General features: G+C 40.4%; 1 protein-coding gene across 1 annotated transcript in view; it reads right to left on the bottom strand.

Annotated features, from left to right (window-relative positions):
* Window positions 1-11,345: 11,345 nt before the first annotated feature.
* CCDC93 (coiled-coil domain containing 93) overlaps window positions 11,346-24,137 on the bottom strand; it is a 113,592-nt gene continuing 100,800 nt past the window's right edge. The window contains exons 21-23 of the mRNA XM_007494070.3: window positions 23,998-24,082; window positions 20,299-20,412; window positions 11,346-11,751 (exon numbers count right to left, since the gene is read on the bottom strand). Coding sequence (XP_007494132.2) covers window positions 11,698-11,751; window positions 20,299-20,412; window positions 23,998-24,082 — 253 coding nt within the window. The 3' untranslated portion in view covers window positions 11,346-11,697. The remainder of the gene's footprint in view (window positions 11,752-20,298; window positions 20,413-23,997; window positions 24,083-24,137) is intronic.

The raw sequence follows: 24,137 nt of genomic DNA, 5'->3' as shown, positions 1-24,137 counted from the left end.
TTCCTCTAGTGATATAAACCTGTACCTTTTCTGAAATTTAAAATATTTGAAAGTTGCTTGAGAGGTTGAGGTACTTGTCCACAGTCACACAAGCCATACGTGATATATATTGGAATTGAAACTCTCCATCCACTCTGCTGCAGCTCAGTGTATCACTGAAATCTTCTATGGACACCTATTTGGGTTTCTCCAAGATGTACCTTAAAAAGAAGGCACTAAATATTTGGAATTTGGTCCAGGCATATTTCCTCTACTGCCACACAGTTAAGCCCTAGGGGCCTCTTTGGGTCTTGGAACCAATTTACTTCTCACTCTTACTTCCAGCTCTCAGGTTTTTGCAGTTGATAAAAGTAGAAGAGACCTTCCCTGTTCTTTGGCTTCCCATCTGATAACTGTTTTCCCTGGGTTCTTGGGCTCTCTTCCCTGTAGGTGAGGCTAGGCAGGAAATACTATTATTTTGGCTGTAAAAGAACGTCAGGTATTTTATAGTGGTTGTCTAAAACAGATGAAACCCACAGAGATTTAGAACTGGAAGGATTCCCCAAGGCCACAGATTAAGCGTAGGTTACAAAACCAGAATTCAAACCCTTGGTCCTCTGACTCCAAATCTAGAATACTCACTTTCCTTTGTACACAATGGCACTACAGTACCTCTCATCAGATAGAGATATCTTACTTCAAAATGAATTTCCTTTCTCGCCCTTGTGGATTAACAAACTCCTCTTTGAAAACTATTTAATCATTGACACCCATTAGTGTGAATTCATCCTAATTATCTGAACTCCTATTTAGCCAAGTCCTGTTATTTAGATTGGAACCATGAGCAGGGGAAATTTTGTAGCCTGGAATTTTGTACCACTCAAGAGAAGAATAAAAGCACTGGGTTTGGGGGGAACAAGAGAGAAGAGGCAAGAGATTGCTAAAAGGAGATGGAAAAGTCACAGACTTATTCTATTTTCCATGTTGCCCAGGATCCATTCTGGTGGTAGCTGAAGCTTGAACCAAATTAGAAGGCTGACTTCTTCATCTCTTTTATGCAATCTTTTCCTTCTTATGCTTGGAAGAGGCAGAAAAAAAACCGGAAGAATTTGAGAGATTCCCATATTCTGTGGAATTTTAGAAGCATATTTCCAAAAATACCATGGCCACTATGGAATACGGGTTTTATTTGTTTAGGGAGAGAGGAGGTGAAGAAGTGAGTGGTAACTTTGGCTCATGGGAACCTGGTGTTGGGAAGGGCCAAATATTAGTATACTAAATCTCAGATCTTTGGTCAATCAGAGAGCAACAAGAGGGATTGGAAATTGCCAAAAGTAAATTTTTCTTTGAAATTTAGTCAAAGGTTAATTCTGCCTGCTTCACCTTTACTTGAGATGTGGCCTGATTACATTTAATTACCTATAATTATCTTCCTCAACACTATCTGAAATATAATTAGCTAGAACATCATTTGCGTTACTAGGTAAAGACTGGGTTGAGAATGAGGGTTGGTCATCATCAGTCATTCACACCTTAGTGCCTAGACTATTGCCACCTCTGTAAAGCCTTTCATGATTCTTATAACTACTAGTGTTTCATGTTGCTTTAACTTTGTATATATTTATATCTGTTCCTATTTACTCTGAAAAGTGTGAAGATTGGATTTGGCTCTCCCCTGATTGTCACAATGAAGGTACTTAGCTCTTCCTTGATTTGAAGATTAAATTACAATCCCTCATCTATTTGTTGATTTAATCCCCCAAAATGTAATAAGCACAATACTTAAAGTTGAGTGGGAAGATCTGCCCTTGTTAGATCTAATCACCAAAGGTGTAAATATCCCACTTAATCATGAAGTGGGAGGTCTGCAACCCACATGTGTGATAGTGCGTAATGAATTAGAATCGACTAACTGCAGTCCTTGAGCAGAGTGTCAGCTGTGATTGGTAGATGTGGAATTAGGGGAAGTAACACAAGAAAAAAGGTCTTTAAAAGAAAGAGACAAGGACCAACTGAACGAGGTTGGTTGTTGTTGGTGGTCGTTCTTCTGGGAGTTTGAAAGAGACACACTTGGAGTGGAGCCTCCTAGAGTTGAGGCTGATACAGAATCTGCTGATTGAACTGACACATGGTGAATGTAAAGGCTGACTTGATTTCCTTGCCCTTTCTGGAGGTGTGAGCCTCCAGGAAAGGCCCATTGTCTTGAGACTCCTTTCCCCTGGCTGGGGCTTTAGAATAGCTATCTGGTTCAGAGGAAGCCAGCACTTGCTCTCTCTCTCCTTTTCTTTTCTTTCTCTCTTCCTTAATATTTTCCCTCTATTGTAAAATAAACTACCATAAATTCCATTTGACTTTAATAATTCATTTTTGGGACTTAGAAATTAAATCCCTAGCAACCAATTAAATATACTCAGACCAACCATAAAGGTAATAAAAGTGAGTTCCTTGAGACTAGGAACACTTTCATATTTGTCTTAGTTTTACCAGGCCATTTTTTATGCACTAACTACTCTCTCCTCTTTACTCCATTGACCTCTCCTTTTTGATACTCTTCTCCCTACTCTCTCCTGGTTCTTTTTTTTTTTTTTAACTTATTTGACAGCTTCTCAGTCTCCTTTGTTGGATCTTCATCCAGGTCATACATGATAACCACTGGTGTCCCACAGGCTTCTGCCCTGGACCCTCTTCTCCCTCGATTCTACTTCATTGGGTGATCTCATGGTCAGCTGCCATGGATTTAATTGCCATCTCTTGTTGAAGATTCTTAAATCTACCTATTCCCCAGTCCCAACCTCTTTGCTGACTTCCAATCTTGCATCACTGGCTGCCTGGAAGATATATCAAAACATATATCCAGGAGACATCTTAAACTCAACTTATTCCAAAAGAACATATATATATATATATATTTATATTTATAAATGCTTAGAATCTTCCTAGCCAAGATGACCAAACCAATGCTTACTTTACTTTTGAGGTTGTTAAAAACTTAAATAGGCAATCTTGTCATCCAATTAAGTATCTTGGGAAAGTTTTTTTTTTTTATATATTTATCCTAAGAAAATTAAGGTTATTTTTAGCCTCACATTTCAAAACCAGTCATGACAAAGGATCAAAGACTTATACAAGAGACCTTTAATGTCTTCTGGTCCAAGTTCTTCATTTTACAGTTGAGGAAACTGAGACCTAGAGGTGAAGTGTCTTATCCAAGACATATGATGTGGTAACAGAGAAAGTCCTGGATAAAAGGGAAAGGAGTAGGTCAGAACTGAAGCTCATTAAGCAAGGTATCTGTCATAGTTAATATCCTGCAACAGAAAAGAGAGGTGGGTCCTGTTTATATGAATTATCATATATAAACATTTTAATTTGCTTTTTGTTGATACATTTGTTTTTGAAATATCAGTCACTTGCCAATGATTTATTGCCCCATAATATATTCTTTTAAACTGCCCCACAGAATGGTTATATCTGAGAGTAAAGAAATGAAATGTTTTGCTTTGTTGAAGTCCAACAATACCCATAAATATCATACTTCATTTGCATTGTTCCCAAAGTGTCTTTTGAATCCTGAGCTTTCTTGCATCCTTTGACGCTGGAAACTATTAACTTCTGGATAATCTTCTTTGCTTCAGAACCATCACAGTGTGATGTAGGCTAGAGGTGAGTTTGAATCCCCATTCTGTCACCTGACCTCTTTGGACTTCAGTTTCCTCAGCTGTAAAATGCAGGAATTGAGCTGTTAAATCCACTTCCAGCTCTAAATCGATAATCCTCGTTTTCATTGTTCTAGCAACTTCTTTTCTGTCTTTTTCACTGACTTCTCATCCTCTTTTTTTTTTAAAGGTGAGTACACCCCCAGGTTCTTGCCATGCTCCTTGCCTATTTTTACATATTCTCTCCTAGAACTCTCTTCCAGACTAGATTTTGAGTTTTTAAGGGACCTTAAGGATCAAATAGAGCTTTTTAACCTTTTTTTTGTGTCATGGACTCCTTTGACAATCTGGTAAAGTCGATGGGGTCCTTTCTCAGAATGTTATTAAATGCACAAAACAAATTACATAAAGGAAAGGAAACCAATTACACTAAAATTAGTTATCAAAAGAAAAAAATTAGTTTCTGGGTTATGAACGCCTAATTCTAATTCACTTCTCTAAGATTTCAGTCAAGGAAGTTGAGGCATAGATAGCTTCAGGGGCTTTCTCAGTCATACATGTAGGAAGTATCAAAGCTGGAATTTGAGCCCAGATCTTTTGACTTCAAACAGTGATCTTTCTGCTATATACATTGTTACCTCTCCAGATCTACACTGCCAAATGCCTACAAGACATTTCCCTTTGGCTGTCCCACTAACATTTGAAACTCAACTAGTTCAAAACTGAGTGTATTAACTTTCCCCTAAAATTTCCCCCCTTGTGACTACACCATTTCATTCAGTAGCATGCCAAGCTTCCTACATGACTGAAGCAAAAAGATAAAATTTAATGGCCTAAAAGTACAGTCTTGAACTTGAGTTTAAAAAACCAACTGTACAAGTATAGGATGAGAAATTTGCTAAACAAAAATTCATGCAAAAAAAGACCTGGTAGTTACAATAAACTCAATACTAATAATTGTAGCTGTGTGCTCTCTTTGACTCTTTTCTCTCACTTTTCATACCCAATCATTTGTCTTTTCCTGCTAATTCTGCATCCACAAGGTCTCTCTTTGCTTTTCTATCTTCAATGCTGCCATTCCAACAAAGGCCTTTATTCCAGCTTGCCCGTACTATTAGTGCAGACTCTCAACAGAAAATTCCTTCTTGCTGCCAGGAGTCTGCCACGAAGAATAAATATGATCATAAGATCATAGATTTAGAGCTGAAAGGTACCTCAGAGGTCATCTTTGTCCAACCCCACCATTTTACGAGTGAGAAAACAAGCCCAGAGATGCTGGGTGACTTATTTCCTATCTTAGATTTCAGTGGTTTCCTTTCTAAAAAAGCTCAGACTCCTTTAGCAATTAAATACTTCACAATCTAGTTCCACTCTATTTTTTAGCCTTATCTCCTATTATTTCCCTCCATGTTCCATATGTTCTAACCAAACTGGACTATTTCTATTTCTGGAACACATTCCTGCACTGTCCCTTTGCTCAGGTTCTTTTCAATGTTTGGAATATTCTCTCTCCTCAATTCCTACATAACAATCAAACAACATTTATGAAGCACCTACTATGCACACAGGCACTGTGCTAAGCAACCCCCTCCTCAGCTCAATATACCTTCTCCTTTGACATATATATATATATATCATCATGGAAATAGTTATTTGTGAATATGTCAGCCACACTCTAAGCTTCATGAGAGCAGGGAAATGTTTTATTTAACTTTATATCACCTTGCAGGGCTAGCGCAATGTTTGGCACGCAGTAGGTATTTTTAAAATATTTACTAGATTGAAAGCTTGTTTTTTTTTTTCATAGCAACCCGCAGGTTAATTCAATACTTTCTTGTTCTAACATTTATAATCAAATCTTAGGGCATTATTTAACTAAAATTATTCTGTGCAACAGTAGACCTAGAACTGACTCTCAAATTCCATCAACTACTGGCATCAGCCAAATAGTGGTCTACTGCCAACGATAGGCTCCAAACTAGAGAAATGTTTCTGTTGGAAACTCTTGGAGGTTCTAGTCTCATGCTCTTCCCAATAGTTTAGGTTTTAAATTAAATTAATTAAATTCAAAGTTTCTCAAGTAATAGCACATGTGCCAGCGGGGAAGAAACAGCAGCACATAGTGGTAGGGATTGTCAGATTTTTCCCTGATAAATCCAGTTGGTTCCAAATGGGTGACATTGATCTGGCACAAGGGTAGATGGCCAGAGCACATACTCAATGCTTTTGGTTTAAATGAAAAACTGAAGCCCATAACTCTGCTGGGTAGTGAGAACATTTGACTTCTCTGAGACTACCCAATGAGAATAACAGAATTGCAGAGTTGGACAAGACTTCAAAAGTTATCTAGCCAAACCACATCCAAATTACAAATCCCTGCTCTGATGTTCCTAACAAGTAATATTTGGCCTCATCTGAAGATATACTGGTGTGGTGTGGAGAGTGCTGAACTTAGAATCAGGAAAACCTGAGTTTAAATTTCTACCTTTACTAGCTGTGTGATACTGGGAAAGTAATTTTATCTCTAAGCTTCAGCCTCCTTATTCTTAAAAGGAGGGAAGGCTAAATGCCTTTTATGATCCATTCCAGCTCTAAATATTTGGTCCAATGACTTCCAGTGACAAGGAACTCACTATCACCCAAGACACTCCATCCCATTTTTAAACAACTCTAGTTAAGTTTTTCATCATATAGAGCCCAATTTCTATGGAGTGATCCTGTTTCTTCCCTCTGGGACCAAGCAAAACAAATATTTTCTATGTTCCTTCTAGAATTTGAAGACACATCAAGCCCCTCTTTTCTCCAGATTTAATATTCCTATTGAACTGACCACATGGTCTGGCCTCCAGTTCCCTCATTCTTGTCCTTTTCTTCTGGGTGCACGTTAGCTTAAAGCCTCCCCTAAAATGTGGTAGCCAGAATGGGGCACAATATCCCAAATGTGGTCTAAGGAAGGTAGGTTATATTATCAACCTTTTTTGCTCTAGACACTGCATTTTTATCGATGTAATCTAGGCACACTTAGTTGTTCCGAACTTATTAAAACTACCAAGTTTTTTTCACATGGACTTTTGTCTGGCAAATTTCTTGTCCTGTACAACTGATTTTTTAAAACCCAAGTTCAAGATCCTATTTTTATCCCATTAATTTTTCTTTTCACTTCACTTCATCATCATTTCAGCCGGCCAGGCTTGATTCTGTCATCCAGTCGTAGTGAATCAGCTGTCCTTCCCAACTTCTTGTCATTTGCAAATTTGATAAGCATGTCATGTTCATGTTGTCATCCATGTCACTGGAAAAAAATCCCGAGCAAGGTAGAGACAAAAATAGAACCACGTGGCACTTTATGAGAGACTTCCCTCCTGATCAATATTCTTTTGGTCTGATCATCCAACCAATTCCAAATTCTCTTTGCTATAGTATTATACAGTTCCCTTACAATAATCTTGCAGAGAAGGATGTTATTGAGATACAATGTCATATTTTTTTTGAAATCCGAGTAAATATGTCCACCACATTCTTCTTACCTACTTAACTGTTGGAAAGAGAAATGAGCTTAGCTGGGCATTTGTTAACAAAACCACAATAGTTTTTAGTGATTACGACTTACTTTTTTGTTCACAAATGTTTTAAAAATTGATCAGATGCAAAAAAATCAAAGTAAATGATCGATAATTTGAAGTATCCACTGTATTTCATTTTTTAAAAATTGAAATTCAAAAATGGAATTCCAGTCTTATGACAGGTGCGGTTCAATCAATCTTCCAAAGATCACTGATAGTGATCACTAATGCAAATTCTAGTTGTTAAAACTACTGTGTATGATCTTTGAGAACCTCGTGATAATTGCCATAATGGTACTAGACAGAAACTTAAGATGCTTTAAAAAAAAATATTCCTAGGAAACATTGGGTATTTAGAACAAATTCTTTTGCAAGGGAACTAAAATAATACCTTTCAAAAGTGCTTGGGAGGAAAAGAGGTCATCTTGGCATCTTTGCTGATTCTGTCTTTCTCCTGACATGTCTCCTGTGGCCTCCTCCAGTGTCAGTATTTTCCATATGTTCCAAAGTTTTAATGTTTCTCCTGATCATATCCTTTGACCATTTATCTTTTGGGGAATGCCCCCCCCTTTTTGTAGCAATTCCCCATAATCGTCAGTATCAGAGATTTATCTGAGAAATATGTTGCAAGATTTTCTTCCCCAGTTCAGTTTACCTTTGCATATCACTATTGTTTTTAATATGTCTTTCACTTTTCTGTCACAAAAAATGTCCATTTTATCTTCTGTAATTCTATCTTGTTTGGTCAATTACTTTTTCCTCTGCCCATAGTTGCAAAAGGCATGCTCTTCCCTGTTCCTCTAAATTGTTTACCTTTCATTTCTAGGTCATGTAGCCATTTGGACCTTATTGTAGTATATATTGTAAAATGTTGGTCTAAGCTTTATTTCTGCCATGCTACTTTCTAGTATTCTCAGAACATTTTATGGGAATGGGGAGTCCTTACCCCAGTAATTGAGGTTTTGGAGATTTATTGAATACCTTTTATATTATGCTTTTTCTTTTAAATTTTAACCTTTACTTTCTATCTTAGAATCAACACTAAGTATTGGTTCCAAAGAAGAACAGTGGTAAGGGATAGTCAACTGGGGTCAAGTGACTTGCTCAGGATCACAAAGCTAGGAAGTACCTGAGGCCACATTTGAACCCAGGACCTCCTATCTCCAGACTTGGTTCTCTATCCATGAGCTACTTAGCTGCCTCTACAGCATGCATGTTTGCTTCTGTTTCTTGTATACCTAATCTTGCCTCTTAATCGATTTATTTTTTAAAACCTGCATGAAATATGAATAGTGATGATTAATGTGGTTTCGTTGTATAGTTTGAGATTTGCTATTGTTTAGGCCCCCTGCCTTTCCATTTTTTTTCCATGATTTCCTTTGAGATTTCTGATTTTTAGTTCTTTCAGATTTTTTTCTAGTTTTACAGAACAACTCTCTGCTTTATGTATTATTTGTGACAAATATTTAATTCTAGGAGTTGGTTTTATTTTGCCCCCAAGTCTTTACTACCCATAACCTGCCATCTTATGGATATATTTTAAAGGACTAGAAACTAATTTTTAATAATTGCAGTAGATTATCCAAAAATAACTAGAAATAGATTTATTTCCTTAAAAACAACAGAATGCAGCTAGATAGAAATATTATTTAATTATCTGTTGCTTGAGGTTATTTGCCCCACCACTGCTCTCGACTATCCTGGAGAATCAGAATTGACTGCTGGGACACAAAGAAACCCTTGCCCTCAGAACTCTCCCTTCCAGTAAAGGGAATTCTTTGCCATGAACAATGATACATCAGGAAACAAAATTCTAAACTCAGTAAAAGAATCCAATTGGCTGGGAGCTGTAGGTGTGTGATCTGCTTGATGACTTGTATTTAATGCTTCCTTGGACATTCAAGTGGTTTATGAATCCAACTGTGGGGATCTCTTCTCACCATACTCAAAACATTGAGACCTCAGACACTTCCCAGCTGTGTGACCCTGGGCAAGTCACTTAACCCCTCTTGCCTAGCCCTTATCACTCTTCTGCCTTAGAACCAATACACAATATTGATTCCAAGACAGAAGGTAAAGGTTTAAAACAAAACAAAACATAATAAAATTGTCTTGATTGTTGGGTTGACCCAAATGTCAAAACCCCTCCAAATTGCCTCCATTTTTTAGGACGATATTCTATCACTTATTTCCTTCTGGCAAGTAGATGGGATTTTTAACAAGCAGACAAACTAAAATATGTGAGGATGTGGTTCGAGTACTTGCTTCATTCCAAAGGGAAAAACAGAGGAATGCTGGTTAAGTGGATAGTTTCCAGTCTGGCCACAGGCTATTGTCCAGTCTCCTTAGTTAGGCCTCAGCTGGTCTAGCATAGGATTGAATGGGCATTCATCCAGAGTGGATTTTTCTAAACGTTCATACACATCACCCATGCTTTATCATATATGTAATATGTACATATTTCTGTGTATTATTTTATCAAAAGTGACTAGAGTTAAAGTGGCACTTGTTGATACAGGCAAGCGTCACATTTTATTATCCAAAAATTCTGGCTAGCATTTGGCCACAAAGTTTGACCATGAAATTTATTGCAAAATCTTCTTTTCAGCTGGCACGGCTATACTGCCCACAGGAATCTTTGGGGAATGAAACTCCTACAGCTTTGGCCCGACAATCCATGGTCTATGGGATAAAGCCTGATCTCCTCCTCCTGGCAAGGATTACTCTCTAGAATCTAACGTCTCGTGATATTTCCAAGCCCAGCTCTCATGCTTCCCTCCTTTCTAGTCCATTCTAACCAAAATGGTCTATTCCTAGAGAAGCAAGGCTGAAGTTGAAGCGAGGAACACAGGTTCACATTGGACATGTCATCCTAACATATCCATGGATGAGCCACTTAAAGTTTTGAGTCTCCATCTCTCTCTGACAAAATGGCGCCAGTAGCACCTGCAGGACCCACCCATCTGGTTGTTGGGAGGATAAAATGAGATAATGTAGCGAGCATTTCCCTCACATTTATGATGTGCTCTGATTTGTGCTGAGTCCTTTCGAAATATCTCAGCTGATTGATCGTCACAAGAATCCTGGGAGTAGGTGCTATTATTATCCCTATTTTACAGTTGGGGAAACAGAGGCAATCAGTGGTTGAATGATTGGTCCAAGGACGATAGCATCTGAGGCTGGACCTGATAGGAAGTGCTTGTGATATCCCGTCGTTGGATTGCCCTCCCCTTGTTGGGTCTGTCTTTCCAGAACGGAGCCCTTCGAGGCTTAGACCCCATATTTTCTCTGTCTGGTCTGATTCCTGGGAAGAGCTCCGTAGCAGAGGCCACATGTCTAACGAGCAGAATGATGGGAGAGGTATTGAGGGAGCTCAGCATGCCCATGGCTGGGGCCTGGTGCCAAGGGAGCGGTGGCCACTAAGGGAACACCACAGTGGGCAGAGAGGAGGCCAAGGTTCCAAGGGAACAGGGAAGGGTTGAAATGAATCAGGCCAATTTGGGAAAAAACAGTAGGTAAACAGTTCCTGGGTGCTTAAACATGGTGGCCAAGGTGTACTGAGGTCATCCAATCTAAACCCCTAATCTTACAGATTAGGAAAATAAGGCCCAAGGAGGTGAAATGGCTTCATGCAAGGCCACACAAGTAATGTCAGGAGTGGGATTTGAACAAGGTCCTCTGGTTCTAAAATCCCTGTTTTTTTCCACTGAACTATTCCCTAGAGACCAAGGTTGGGGAGACCACTTGAGGCTCCACTGAAATCCCAGTTGGGCTTCCTCTAACTGAAGGGGATGAAGAGGACTAGGTGACTGTGTCCTCGTTAGGGGTGGGCCCAGAAGCGAGGCCTTTGTCCTGGGCCCTAACACCAATAGAGGCAAAATTGACCTTTCTGGAGTCTAACTCTTTATAACACTAACTATACTTTTCTTGAGGTAGGGAGGAATTATGTACTGCCTTGTAGTTTTATATGTGCAGAATCTTACTTTCCCTTTTGGGCAGTCAGCTCCCAGAATGCAGAAGATGTTTCTGCTAAGTCTTGGTGGCCTTCATTCCTTTTCCTTTCCCCTACCCCCACTCCCAGTGTCTAGAATAGTGCCTTGCACCCAGAAGGTGGGGGCAGTAGGGTGGACAATAAATATCTGTGGAATGAATGAGTTAAATTTTATTTTATAGAGACTTTTATGCAAATATTTTTCCTGATATCTTAACTATGTATAACGTTATTTTGGATGTAAGAGAAAAATCTATACAGAAAAGAAATATTGGCCATATTACATCTTATTCTGTGGATGGGCTGTTCTAATTCTACCCTTTGTCCTGGAATGACTGTCATTAACACCTGGCATGGGAAATGAAAGGAAGCAAACTAGGAAAAAAAAAATCCAGGGTATTTGAAGCAGTCCGCCGACGTCTCTAGACTGTTACGATCACGTTTCATAACGTGGTAATCCATCTCAAGGCTAAAGAAATCAATTAAGGTTGCCAGCTGATGAGTTTTCTCAGGAAACATGGGATTTCACCTTGGACAGCAGGATTTCATTCTTGCGGCATTCCTGATGAGAAAGGGCAACGAGAGATTAATTAGAAGAGCTCACATATATACGACGCTGCATGGTTTACAAATGATTTCTCTTGGAACTACTTTGTGGAGGTACATAGTGACACATTAAGCTCTTATCCGCATGGGAGTCTTCTTAAGAGACGGGAACTCTCCCCAGCCCACCTCTGGAGACGAACAAAGAGAAAATGAAAATCTCATAACTGCCCTGGAAGCTAAACTCTGTGGAATTCATGTGGACCTTTGTGCCCAAGCCACCGCTGTAACCTACTAAATCACGTAAAGATGCTAAGCTTTCTTAAACATGGTGAATTACTTGGTAATTTATTTACAATTGTAATTTGTAATATTTCCATCTGCTGGCCCTTTTAACACTTAATTGCCAAACCATATCTCGCCAGTCCTGGACCCCAACGCTGCACCCTGCTATCTTCCTTCCATGCCATGCATACCTTTTTTCTCACTCCCATTATTTGTTCTAGGAAGTCATCAAATCCATGCCACCATTCCTAGACAGGTCATGCCAATCAACTGCCTAAGGATTCGACTTATTAGCTTTGTGATTTTCCAAACTAAAACCCTTCTGCCTGGCCACCACTCTATTATGCAGTCTTCCTCTGTAAGACTGTAAGTTCCTTGAGGACAAGGACTATCTTGCTTTTGGTATTTGTAAAAATCACATTTCCCACTAATTTCTAAATGAAATTTCACATTTCCTTCAAACATTTTAAAAGATTGTTGCTCTAAGAAGGGACTCAAATTAGCACTGTTCTTGGTATATTGTACACAGGCTTAATACTTTTTTAAAAAAGTTCATTCATCTTCCAGGTGATACACCTGCAAATAATGAAGACAGCTATCAGGTCTCCCCTCTTTCCATCCTCCTGAAAGCTCTTCTTTAGGCTAAACATCACCAATTCCTTAGCACGCATGGCTTGGAAGGGCTTCTCCTCCTCGGGACGTGCTCTAGCTTGTCAATGTCCTTCCTGAAGTGTACCATCTAGAGCTGCTGCCTATGGTCCACATGGTGTGACCAGGGCAAAGTTGAGTGGGACTTGACCCTCCTTCTTCTGGATACTAAAATGCAGCTGGAGATCACATTTCATTTTGGAGTTGCCACATCAGACCACTATGATCCTCAGGTCTAGTCGGGTCTCTACAATGTTATATTTGAACAACTGGGTTTCTGAACCCAAATGGAGGACGCTGATCTCTAATCAACAATGTTTTATTAGATTTAGCTAATCTTTCCATATTGGTCACTAAGTTAATAGACCTAATTAATACTGAATGTCCACTCAGACTACTGTCTTATCTTCATTAAGCTTTCTCAGGATGTTACATCTTCAATCTCTGGCATTATCTTTATATTTAGGCATCAGAGCAAATTTCCCAAATTCCTTTAGTGTTACTGTTTTCCTGTACAAATCTCCAGCCTCCCTGCTCTTGCTACAGATATCTGCTTGTATTGATTTAGAATATTGAATCCTAGAGACTACATTTCCCACAATCCACTTTTCCTGTCATGTCATTGGTTAATTTGTTATTCAGTTTGGACTTCCTCTATGCTGGTGCTCTCGGCCAGAAGTCTGGTCTCTCTGGCTGGTATCAGCATGTCTTTCTCTGTTTTGTTTTTTTTTTTTAATTTCTCTCTGCTCTAAATGGATTTTTAATAAATAGTATTAAAATAATACATGGAGTATTGAATATTAATTTTAATCTTTACATGCTCATGCTGCTTGGGTATCTCTACTTTCTAAAGTATTGTCCTTGTCTTAATTGAGGAAATTTGCCATCCAAATTCTTCCTGTCTTTTTGTTGTTGTTGTTCTGATATTAAATCACCTCTTCCTTATCCTGGCCAGACATGCCAAAGTCAGGGTTTTCTATTTTCAGTCTGGAAATGGGAGAAGGCTGAGAGGAAATAGAAATAAAGTCCACAAATCATGAAGGAGAGAGAGAATGAGAGGCAAGGACTTCTTCATTAAACTACAGAGTACTATAAAGAACTCTGCCTACTCCTTGAAGCCTGTAGTTTCAAGACAAATAAAATGGAGTCCTACCTAACAAAGGAGGGAGACACTCATTACTGAGATGGTACAGGCTACAAATTTAAATACTTTTTTTTTTTAAGACAAATACTTTTGAGAAGGGTTCTGGTAAAGAGTAACAAACTAAAAATTAAATAAAAAGAAAAATTAGGGTCATGACTCCAAGTGAGGAAGCTATTCATGCTTTGGTGAGTCATGAGGGATAATTGAGGTCTAATCAGAATGGTGGGATGAGCCCAAGGAAGCCCTGCTGGCGTCTATGATATCCCCTGGCACAGAGGTGTTGATCCCATTTCTGCAGCTACAAGGGAAAAGCAGTGTATCTGGAGCTGAGAACCAAATTTGAGGTCCAACTTCTTACTCTCATCCATCAAATTACAGGATTGTTTTTAGAAAATGAAATGTGCTTTGTAAATACTCTCCCCCCAAACATAGTAAAAATGACAGCTCTTCTTCTTCCTCTTCTCCTGGGTCCCAGGCTCTTGATTCTGAGATTAAAGACCCTTTCCCCCTTCACTTCTCATTGCATTTTTCAAGGCCTGCCAACACATGATCATTTTCCCTCTTCCCTCGAGAACTCTGGGCTTTACGAACTTCAGTGAACAGAGTATCTCTGCTTCCACCCTTGTTCCCCATGGCTGTCTATAAAGATTTCAGTTTTTCAAAGTGTAAGTGAAGAAGCTTATAAGAAGTGAGTTAATAGGCTCCGCTAATAAGACTCCAGGCAGGCACAGTCTAGCACCAGAATGAGGATACCTTCCCCTAAGGCTCCAGGGATCCACTTAGTAAAAAATTCCCTTAAACCATTGAATTTTTGGAATCAAAGGCCCTCCAAACCAATTTTGTATTCTCGCTTGAGATCCTCTATACATTTCCTATTACTCTAGGGCCCTTTTTTTATTTTTCTTTTAGCAGCCATAGTAACTGGCATCTCAGAAATACCCACAGAAGTTTAAGGGACAAAGTCTGTGACTTAAATTTTAAGAAGTATTTGAACAACGGGGACTCCCTGTGCGTGTTGATTATGGATAAAGCAGCTAACTACTTTGTTTAAAGCTAGCGTCTAGCTCTATGAGAATACAAAGAACTACCGATGCATGACGACACAGGGTCTTGCTCCTCTATCTGCTCAGTTAAATCCTGGCCTTACGAGGTCCTATGTCCACTATGATAAAGTCTCTCCTCTAAAAAACCTGGCCGGACCCTTCCTGCCCATGACTATCTCTTCCTCCTCTGAACTCAGAGCAGTCTTTGTCTTGCCAGTACCACTCACCAGCCGGCATTTCTTAAATAATTTAAAAATTCTAGTATCATTATTGAACTCTTTTACCTGCTAAAACCACAATAATTAGCATCCCATCTTACGTTTCTTTGTATTCTCATAGAGCTAGACCCTAGCTTTAAACAAAGTAGTTAGCTGCTTTATCAACATTTATTGACTACTGACTGATACTTTTTTCTTCATATCCCCTTTCCCCTTTCCCTTCCTACCCTCTCCCCCTCAGCACAGAAGCTTTAAATGACTGTGTTTTTTTCCCCCTGATGTTGGGGGTTTATCATAATGGTGCTAACTTATGGAGACCAGAATGGCTCTCGCCCTACTGTAGCTCAGAACTCCCAAACTCAAGTGATCTGGCCACAGCCCCAGCAGATTTTAGAGCTGCGTGCCACCAGGCCCAGAGCTTTTTCTTCCCCACTACATCATTTTTACTGGGCAGAGAAGCTGAAGAAGGATAAAATACCCTCCGTGTGCCTGGCCGACATTCAGACCTCCCACTTATTTGCTATAAAAGTTCCAGAAATCTATGGGTTCACCCCATAAACACTGGGAACCCTAACTGGAGCCTGTGGCCAAGATCAGTCCCAAAAAGGAGACATGATGGGAGTGGGGAGGGGGAAGGTCTGAATTTTCCTCGTGGCACCAGAAGACTGGTGCCAAGCTCTTCCTCGGTGACCCCTGATGTGGCCCGCCCAGCTCTGACTAAGCAAAGCGGGGTGTCCCTTTCACGACAGTGACCTGGCAAGAAAAGTCTTTTGCTGTCATAAGGCTTACTTTTTGAGGTGGATCTTTGTTCTGGTTCTTAAGGATGTATGGGAAAAAGCACAAAAATGAAAGGTTTCTGATGTCATCTATCAATGATTTTAGGGAAAGGATTTTAAGTGGTGTGGAAAAGTCAAGAGGAAGAGACCAGGATGTGAAGCTGGGGAAGGTGGACAGGGGTCACCCGGTCCGTGTAGCCGCTGAGATTTTGCAGAGTACAGTGGGCTGCCGGGCTGAAATTAAAACACATTTCCTTACTCCGGCGTCTCTCAATCCCTTTTCTGGGTGAGGAGCGCCACCCTGGAGAGACCTTCCACTAAGCACTAAGCTGGTGTGTGATCCTAGGTCAGAAGACGGGGGAGGGGAGAGGCCGAGGCACGCCCCGTGAGGCCCAGGGGCCGGGCTGGTACCTTCCCAGGCCTCTGCAGCTGTCATGCAGCGTTCTAGAGAAGAGGATTCCAAAACCACTGGCTAAGAGAGCTCTGATCAGAGAGGCTGGAGGAGGAGGAGGAGAGAGCGGAGGTAGAGGTTCCCGGCTGTGAGGCCAAGGAGAGAGCCACAGCCTCCCTGGAAGGGAAAGGCTTGTTTGTCATAGACGGTGGACAGAGCCAGAGGGGTCTGAAAAGGGCTGAGGTCCAGGCACAGAGGGCAGAACGACGAGGAGGCCTTTGAGGGAGAGAGGATTATTCGCCCCCTCATCTATGGCTATTTCTCCAGGGTACTGGGCGATCCTGAAAAGAGCCAGCACAGACAGCTGGGATAAAGAGAGGCCTCGAGGGCTGCTGGGCCGGCAGATAAAGTGACCAATGAGGGCACAGACAGAAGACATTGGCAGCTCTGAGGCCTGGAAGAGTGGCTCCTCTCTGTGTATGCTCGGGTCTCCTGCACTGCCTGGGGGTGCCTCCCTTCCCACAGGGGATCCCTATTGTACTTCCCGCATGTAGAGGCTCTGCCATGGAATTCCTAAAGATTATGGTGGGAAGAGTATATATTATTATTCTATTTTCATTGTTATCTAATGAAGATATGTTTATTTTTTTAAATTAAAAATATATTTTTTAAACCCTCACCTTCCATCTTGGAGTCAATACTGTGTATTGGCTCCAAAGCAGAAGAGTGGTAAGGGCTAGGCAATGGGGGTCAAGTGACTTGCCCAGGGTCACACAGCTGGGAAGTGTCTTAGGCCAGATATGTTTATTTTTAAATAAGTAGTCACATGAGAAGAGGGAGGGAAAGACCCCGCTTTGAAGAGAACCCAAGGAGGCTCTCTGCACCCTGGGTGTACCCTCTGCTGGATCTGAAAGGACATGTGGGGTGGGCAGGTGGACATGCAACATGACCTGCAGTGGCAGAAAGAGCACCCAGATCCAGCAATCGGCCCTCTCCTGGAGTACTGGGGAAGAGGCTATGTTCAAGCTTTTCCTAAGCCTCTTCAAAAAGAGCCACCAAAATGGCATTTGAGACTTGCGTTGAGCCAACTGGGTGGTACGGTGGATGAGAAAGTCATGCCTGAAGACTCATCTTCCTGAGTTCAAATCTGGTCTCAGACCCTTACTAGCTATGTGACCTTAGCCAAGCCATTTAATTCTGTTTGCCTCAGTTTCCTCCCCTGTAAAATGAGCTAGAGAAGGAAATAGCAAACCACTCCAGTGTCTTTGCTAAGAAAATTTCAAATGGGATCATGTGAATTTTAAAACTATTCTACCCTAATCAGACTGTATTGTAGAAGATCTGATTTAGCTATTTCCTGATCAGTACAATGGAGATACGTGGAATAACAGAATCAGGTCTTGGAAACTCTACATTTTCTCCACCCTTCTTAGTTTAACAAGATTAGGAAGGTCTGCATCAAATTCAAGATTTATCTAAGGAAATGGCCTTCAACAGACATGTGCAGAAAAACGGACAGACCCCTGGGCTGTCCTAAAGTCAAGCTAAGCTATCATTGGTACAGATGAGACAGAGGAAAGTGGTGTAAATACTGTCTATGTAAGGCAGGTAACTTCCTGTCTCTCTCTCTTTCCCTGGCGCCTCTGGCTGGCAGCGTGCTAGGTGGTCCAACAATCTTGGAGTGGTGGCAATTATTTTGTCTGGATTTGGCAGTGAGTTTTGCCCTGGTGCTGATTTCGGGTTCAGGCATCTTGGTTTAGCCTTTTTCCTTTGGAGTTCAAGCTAACTCCTTCCTCCTTCATACTCCAAAACCTTATCTCCTAATCTCCCCGCTCCTTACTAGCCAGGTGGTGGCGGGGGAGGGGAAGAAAACCTACTCCTTAATCTCCTCCACTATCAATTAAATCACTATAAAATTTCCATCTGATTTGGGTATTTCATTAAGGATTTTTATAAATAAAATCCTTGTCGACCAAATATAATTATTACATTCAGTCTGAACCATAATTTTAACCTTTATAGTCATGAAGAGTCAGATGTGACTATAACAACTGAAAAACAACCACCACAACCAGAAATTTCATATGTATGTAGGCCTTGCTTTCCAAACAAGCCTGTCAATTTTTAGAAGTCAAGGACTTTCTACTTCTCTTGTATTATTCCCTGAACTGAACACATAAGCAATCAATAAACTACCTTTGCTAAACTGAAATACCAGATATATGTAGTTCTGCCTTTAATTTCTAAAATGTGCACACCATGCATTCAATTTAGTGGACAGTTAAAACATATACATTCATCACCCTGGCTTCTATTACCCACTCTCCTAAAATCACACTGTATTCATTTGGTATAGATTCTGTATAAACACATAAGTATATGCTGCCTGCCCCATTAAAATGATAGCCCCTACCCCCCTGCCCCACCCCCCACCCCAGGGCAGGAATTGCTTCACTTCTGTCTCTGTATCCCTACCACAGTGCCTGGCACAGAGGAGGCAGCTAATAAATGCATACCGATTGAATACCCAGTGAGGTGGTACAAGAGGTCTAGGAAGTCTCAGTACTGAAGAATAAAATAAGCGTTTTTCTACCCTGAAGATGACAGTCTAGCACTTCGAAGGTGTTGCTCCTTTCTCAGGAAATGTAAGCATCACCAAATGAGTGTTGGGCTGCAGGAACATTTCTCCTTTTTGCCTTTGTTTATTTCAGTTCATTCAGATTAAAAGAGAGGGGCCCGGGGAATAGCAGAGGCATTTTTAAAGTCTTGAGTATTGAGTTTCAGAAAATAGTATGGAAGCATAAGATTCCAGAGCCTGATGCAATCTCGGCAATCATCTAGCCCGACCCCCACCCAAAGGTCAGCAAATCTCTGCTTAAGGACCTCAACTAAGGGGGAATGGCTATATCTCTCAAAGTAGCTGACTTCTGGGTAAAATCTGTGAGACTGCTTACCATCTTGCAGGGTGGGGAGAAGGAGGGAAAGAATTCAATATTCAAAATTCTTTTTAAACTGTTTTAACATGTACTTGGGGGAAAAATAAAATAAAAAAATATTAAACCTAAAGAAACAAAAAACAACAAGAAAATTTTTCCATCATGTTGAGGCAAAAAAATCAGTCTCCATGTAACTTCTTCCTACTGGTTAGGTTCTGCTCTTTGGGTTAAAGCAGAATTAAAGATTGTTGTCATGACTACTCCAAGTCTTTCCTTTTCCAGTCCCTGAATGGCACAATACTGAGTAACCTCACTATCCTTGTCAGTCTTTAGAGGGATTCTAGATAACAAATCTTTCCTATCCATTTAAGAAGGGCATCCAGAGAGTTTGCCTCATAATTTCCCACCTGACAATTCTCTTGGATTTGTTATTCTCCAAGATGATATCCACTCTGAAACTCATGGCTCTTCTGGTTGGAAAGAGGAGGAGGTGGACATCTGGGAGCTTCTCCCAGACCCTCAGGAAGGCAGCTCATCATTCTCCTCCTGGCTACTTTCCTGGACTTCATGATCTCTAGAGACTCTTCACCAGAGTCACTGGGGAGAAACCTACTAACTTCCCAGGCAGGCCTTAATTTGGAATAGTTCTAATTCTGAGAATGTTTTTCATTCTATCAAGACTAAATTTGCTTCTTTGCAACTTCTAACCATCGCTCCTGTTGCATCCAAAGAGGACCAAATCCAATCCCTTTTACATGACGGTCTCTTAAGATACTTGAAGACAGCTACCATGTGCCAGTGACATGCTCTTCTCTAGGCTCCAGGTTCATGACTTGATTCTTACATGACATGAACCCAAGATCTTTTTCAACCTGGCTGCCCTTCTCTGGACATTCTCCAGCTTACCAATGTCCTTCCTAAAATGTTACCCACTGATCGAATCAAGAATACTTGTGACACCCAGTGGAATCGCGCGTCAGCTATGGGATAGGTGTGGGGGGGAGGGGGAGGGAGAAAATGATCTTTGTCTCTGATGAATAATGTTTGGAAATGACCAAATAAAATAATGTTATAAAGACAAAAAAATGTCACCCACTGACAACTTCATCAAAACTTTGCTCTTACCTCCTTGAATTCTTTCACGGTCTTAAAGTATAGCCTCTGTTTTTCTAATAGTTCCAGGTATTCATCATTTAACTGGTCTCTTCTCATTTTGTTCTCCTGCTTCTTCTTTTCCAACTGTTGAAAAGTTTTAAGAAAGCATAGTGAAAAGAAGTATTTTGTACCTGGTCCACGTACAATGATACTGTTATAATTATGCATAGCGCTAGAAACACAGCATTTAAGAGCTGGAAGGGCCCTCAGAGATCAGATAGCTTGAGATGGAAGAGAAGTGACTTCCTTTTCTCTCCTGCCTCCTAGCACACTGGGCCAGGGAAAATAGGCATAGTTCTTGCTCCTAAATTCCCAAATCTTCCTCCTATAACCTATTACCCACTAGTGACCAGTCCTTCTTTGAGATGCACTCCATCCATGTATGTCACCCCATCCAACTCATAGCAGCTAGTAACTACCAGGCCATTTCTCCCCTACTTGCACAGTTTAGCACCCACCCAGTTTTCTTCTCTACACTAAAACCTACCCTTTTGCTTAGGGATTTCAATGGGCAGGTGATATCCCCTCAAGTACCTTTCAATCTCCTCATATATATCAGTCCCACTCTTGTACTCTGATCCGGCCAGCACCCATGACACATCTCTCATCTCTGTCTTGCACTGGCTGTCTCTCATGCCTAGAACATGCTCCCTCCTAAGCTACTTTGCACAGAATCCCTCACTTCCTTCAAGACTTAGGCCAACGACCACCTTTTACAGGACACTATCTGGCCTTTCCCTCTGCCCACTGCTAATGTTCTCCCTCCCTGACTTCTTTGCATTTTTTCTTCATATTCTTGTCCTCTTGGATAGAATAAACTCCTCGAGAGGAAGGATTGTTTCATTTTTTGGATCTGTATCTCCGGGAACTCTCACACTATTTGACACATAATAGATACCGAATAATAGTCTGTTAACTGATGCTCTTACTTCAGCTTCCAGTCACTCCACCCTTCTCTGCTTCTCCAAACTATCGCCTCTGCCCTGGCTTCACTTCCCCCTCTTCAAAAGCTTAATTCTTTAGTTAACTGATTCCATTCTATCTTGCTGTTAACTCCTGAACCTCTTGCCCTTGCGTCTTATCATCACTTATCCCCTTTTCAGCCAAAATAGAACTTTGAAATACTTTCACCACCTGTCTTCTTCTACACTACTATTTCTATTTCTAGAAAAGCTATAACTATTATCTGGATCCACTAAAAATGTATGTACTCTAACCTCAAATGGGCCTTCATTGATGCATGCCAATCTTTTTATACTTCCCTGATCAACTCTCTATCAAACTCCCCAGAACTGCTCTTTCAAACTTATTCTCAAATCATCTTTGACACACTCTCCCTCCTCTCCCTCATCATAGGACCTTGCCTCATACTTCAGTGAAAAAATTAAAGCCCTCTGGCTGCAGCAACCTCTCCTTGAAACCTCAGGATCATCCTTGACTTTCTACTTTGCTCTTGTTTCTGATGACAAATAGAGGCTTTTCTCCTTGCCCAGGTCAACCCTTCTAGAAGTTCATGCTCTTGACCCTATCCTATCCAGACTCTTCTAGGAGGTCATTCCCATCAATCAATTCCACCTCTCTCCCTAATGTCTAACTGGACCCTTCTCTGTTGTCTACAAATGTGACCAGGTCTTTCCCATCCTTAAAAAGCTTATAATTAATCCTTCTATATAAAGAGAGTCAGATTCTCTTTCACAGCCAAATTCTTAGCAAGTTTCCCACACACATTGCCTCCACTTTTTCTTCAGCTCTTGTAATTTGGCTTCTGTCATCCTCAATACTTGATTGAAACTGCTCTCTCCATGGTCACTAAGGACCTCTCTATTGCTAAATCCAATGATCCTTTTTCAGTTCTCCTCTTTTTTGACCTCTTGGCAGTGTGTGACATAATGCAGATCACCTCTATCCTGGATATTCTCAGCTCTGTGAGTTTTTGTGACACTGCTTTGTCATACTTACGATGGTCCTTTGCAGCTCCAATTCTATAATCCTATGCTCCAAGAGCAATTCTAAAAATGTTCTGAGTCATGGCAGCATTACTGGAAGAAGTGTGCTACCACTTAAGATGAGTCCTTTGAAAGTGACAATATTAACTTCAAATGTATAAGTGTCAGCATTAAAAAAATCCAGTTTCATCACATAACAATTGTGTCTATGTTTTTATAAATCTCTCTCTCTCTCTCTCTCTCTCTCTCTCTCTCTCACACACACACACACACACACACACACACACACACACAAATAGATAGAGGTATAATAAATTGTCTTTCACTTGGGTCTATCATGTTTCTTTTTCCATAAAGGGCTGAGTCCTTGCTGAGAGTAATGGCCTCAAAAAGCCCAATTGAGAAAAGGGAAGATTAAAGGGCCTGGACCATTTTCCTCATTATGATTACTTTCTTTAGGAAGTAGGTAGTTCTAAGGAAATTAAACCTCCACAAATACCTTATGGACCATAGAATCTTGGACTTTGAAAGGAACTTAGAGGCCATCTATTTCAAATAATATCAAAAGCATGAATTGTTGAAAACCTCTAATAATGGGGGACTCACTACTTACTGAGATAATAATCCATTCCATTTCTAGACAGATCTGTCAAAAACGTATTCCTTATATCAAGCTGAAATTGGCATCTCTAAGGTTTCTACATTTGTTCATCATTAGCAAAAGTTCACTAACAAGAAGAGGTTGGGGCTAGAAGAGAATGAATGGATAAACTAAAATCCACTGAACAACTCCCCAATCCAAATTATGCAGGTCCTTGCTAAGGTTACAAATAACTGATAACTGCCTGTATTTCTCCATCTAGAGAGTGGGAGTCTGTGGTAGCCACGGTAGGTTCACTTTAGCTTTTTAAAGTATAGGCTAACTGAAATTTAATAGTCATTTTTAAGGCAAAATCTTTCCACAGCCTAAATGGTAATTGCTGGTGTGTTTTTAATAGGTCCACAATTGAAAGATTAGCTTGATCCCATCTGGAGGAAGTAGATAGTTATGAGTCAGTTTCCTATAAATTCGGTGAAGTCTTTCACAATTGACAAAATAAGAAAATATCTGTGGTAATAACACAGAACCTACCATTCTGATCTGTAGAGAGGATGGGCCTTTAGCCAAATTATGAAGCAAAAAGTGATTACCTTTGGTGCCCTGCCATATCCTTTCACTCCAATCCTTTCTCATCCTCTGTCTCTTTAACTGTTTAAGGACTGCCAATATTTGGCTGATCATCCCTTGGTTATATTTATAATTTAGAAGTTTCCTAAAACCCCCAATTGCTTTCAAGACCCAAAGGAAATAATTTCTAATGTCAGAACTTCAGGTACTATGACAGCTCAATGAGGGAGGGTTATCTTGGGTTGAGGGACATTCCAGGCACCACTCAAATCATACCACATAATGAAGCCCCAACTTTACCCGCTGGCTCTAGACATGGAGGAATTTGGGAAAAGAACTGCAATTCTTTTGGAAGAGAGGAGCTGTCACTAGAGGGCTTATCAGGTATTCTTTTCAGGGTCTTTTTCTATCATAATTATGTTTTTTATGATGATTATAATTATAGTATTATCCACTTATTTATTATAAAGGTGAATTGCTTCTCTTGAATAAGTCTTTTCTATTTATAATGAAGTTTCAAGTTTAGAGAGAGAAAAGAAGAGAAACCTAACTGACCTTCATTCGATTTTGTTTAATTCCATCTACAATCTGTTCCATCTGTCGTAAAAATTGGTCACGAGCAGCCGTGGAGGCCATTGCTCTAGAAGGAAAGCCAAAAGATGTCAGTCTCTGAGATTCCCGGGGACCCAAGTCAC

The sequence above is a fragment of the Monodelphis domestica genome, chromosome 4 (assembly GCF_027887165.1).
Source record: "Monodelphis domestica isolate mMonDom1 chromosome 4, mMonDom1.pri, whole genome shotgun sequence".
Lineage (NCBI taxonomy): Eukaryota > Metazoa > Chordata > Mammalia > Didelphimorphia > Didelphidae > Monodelphis > Monodelphis domestica.
This window is presented reverse-complemented; position numbering and strand designations above follow the sequence as displayed.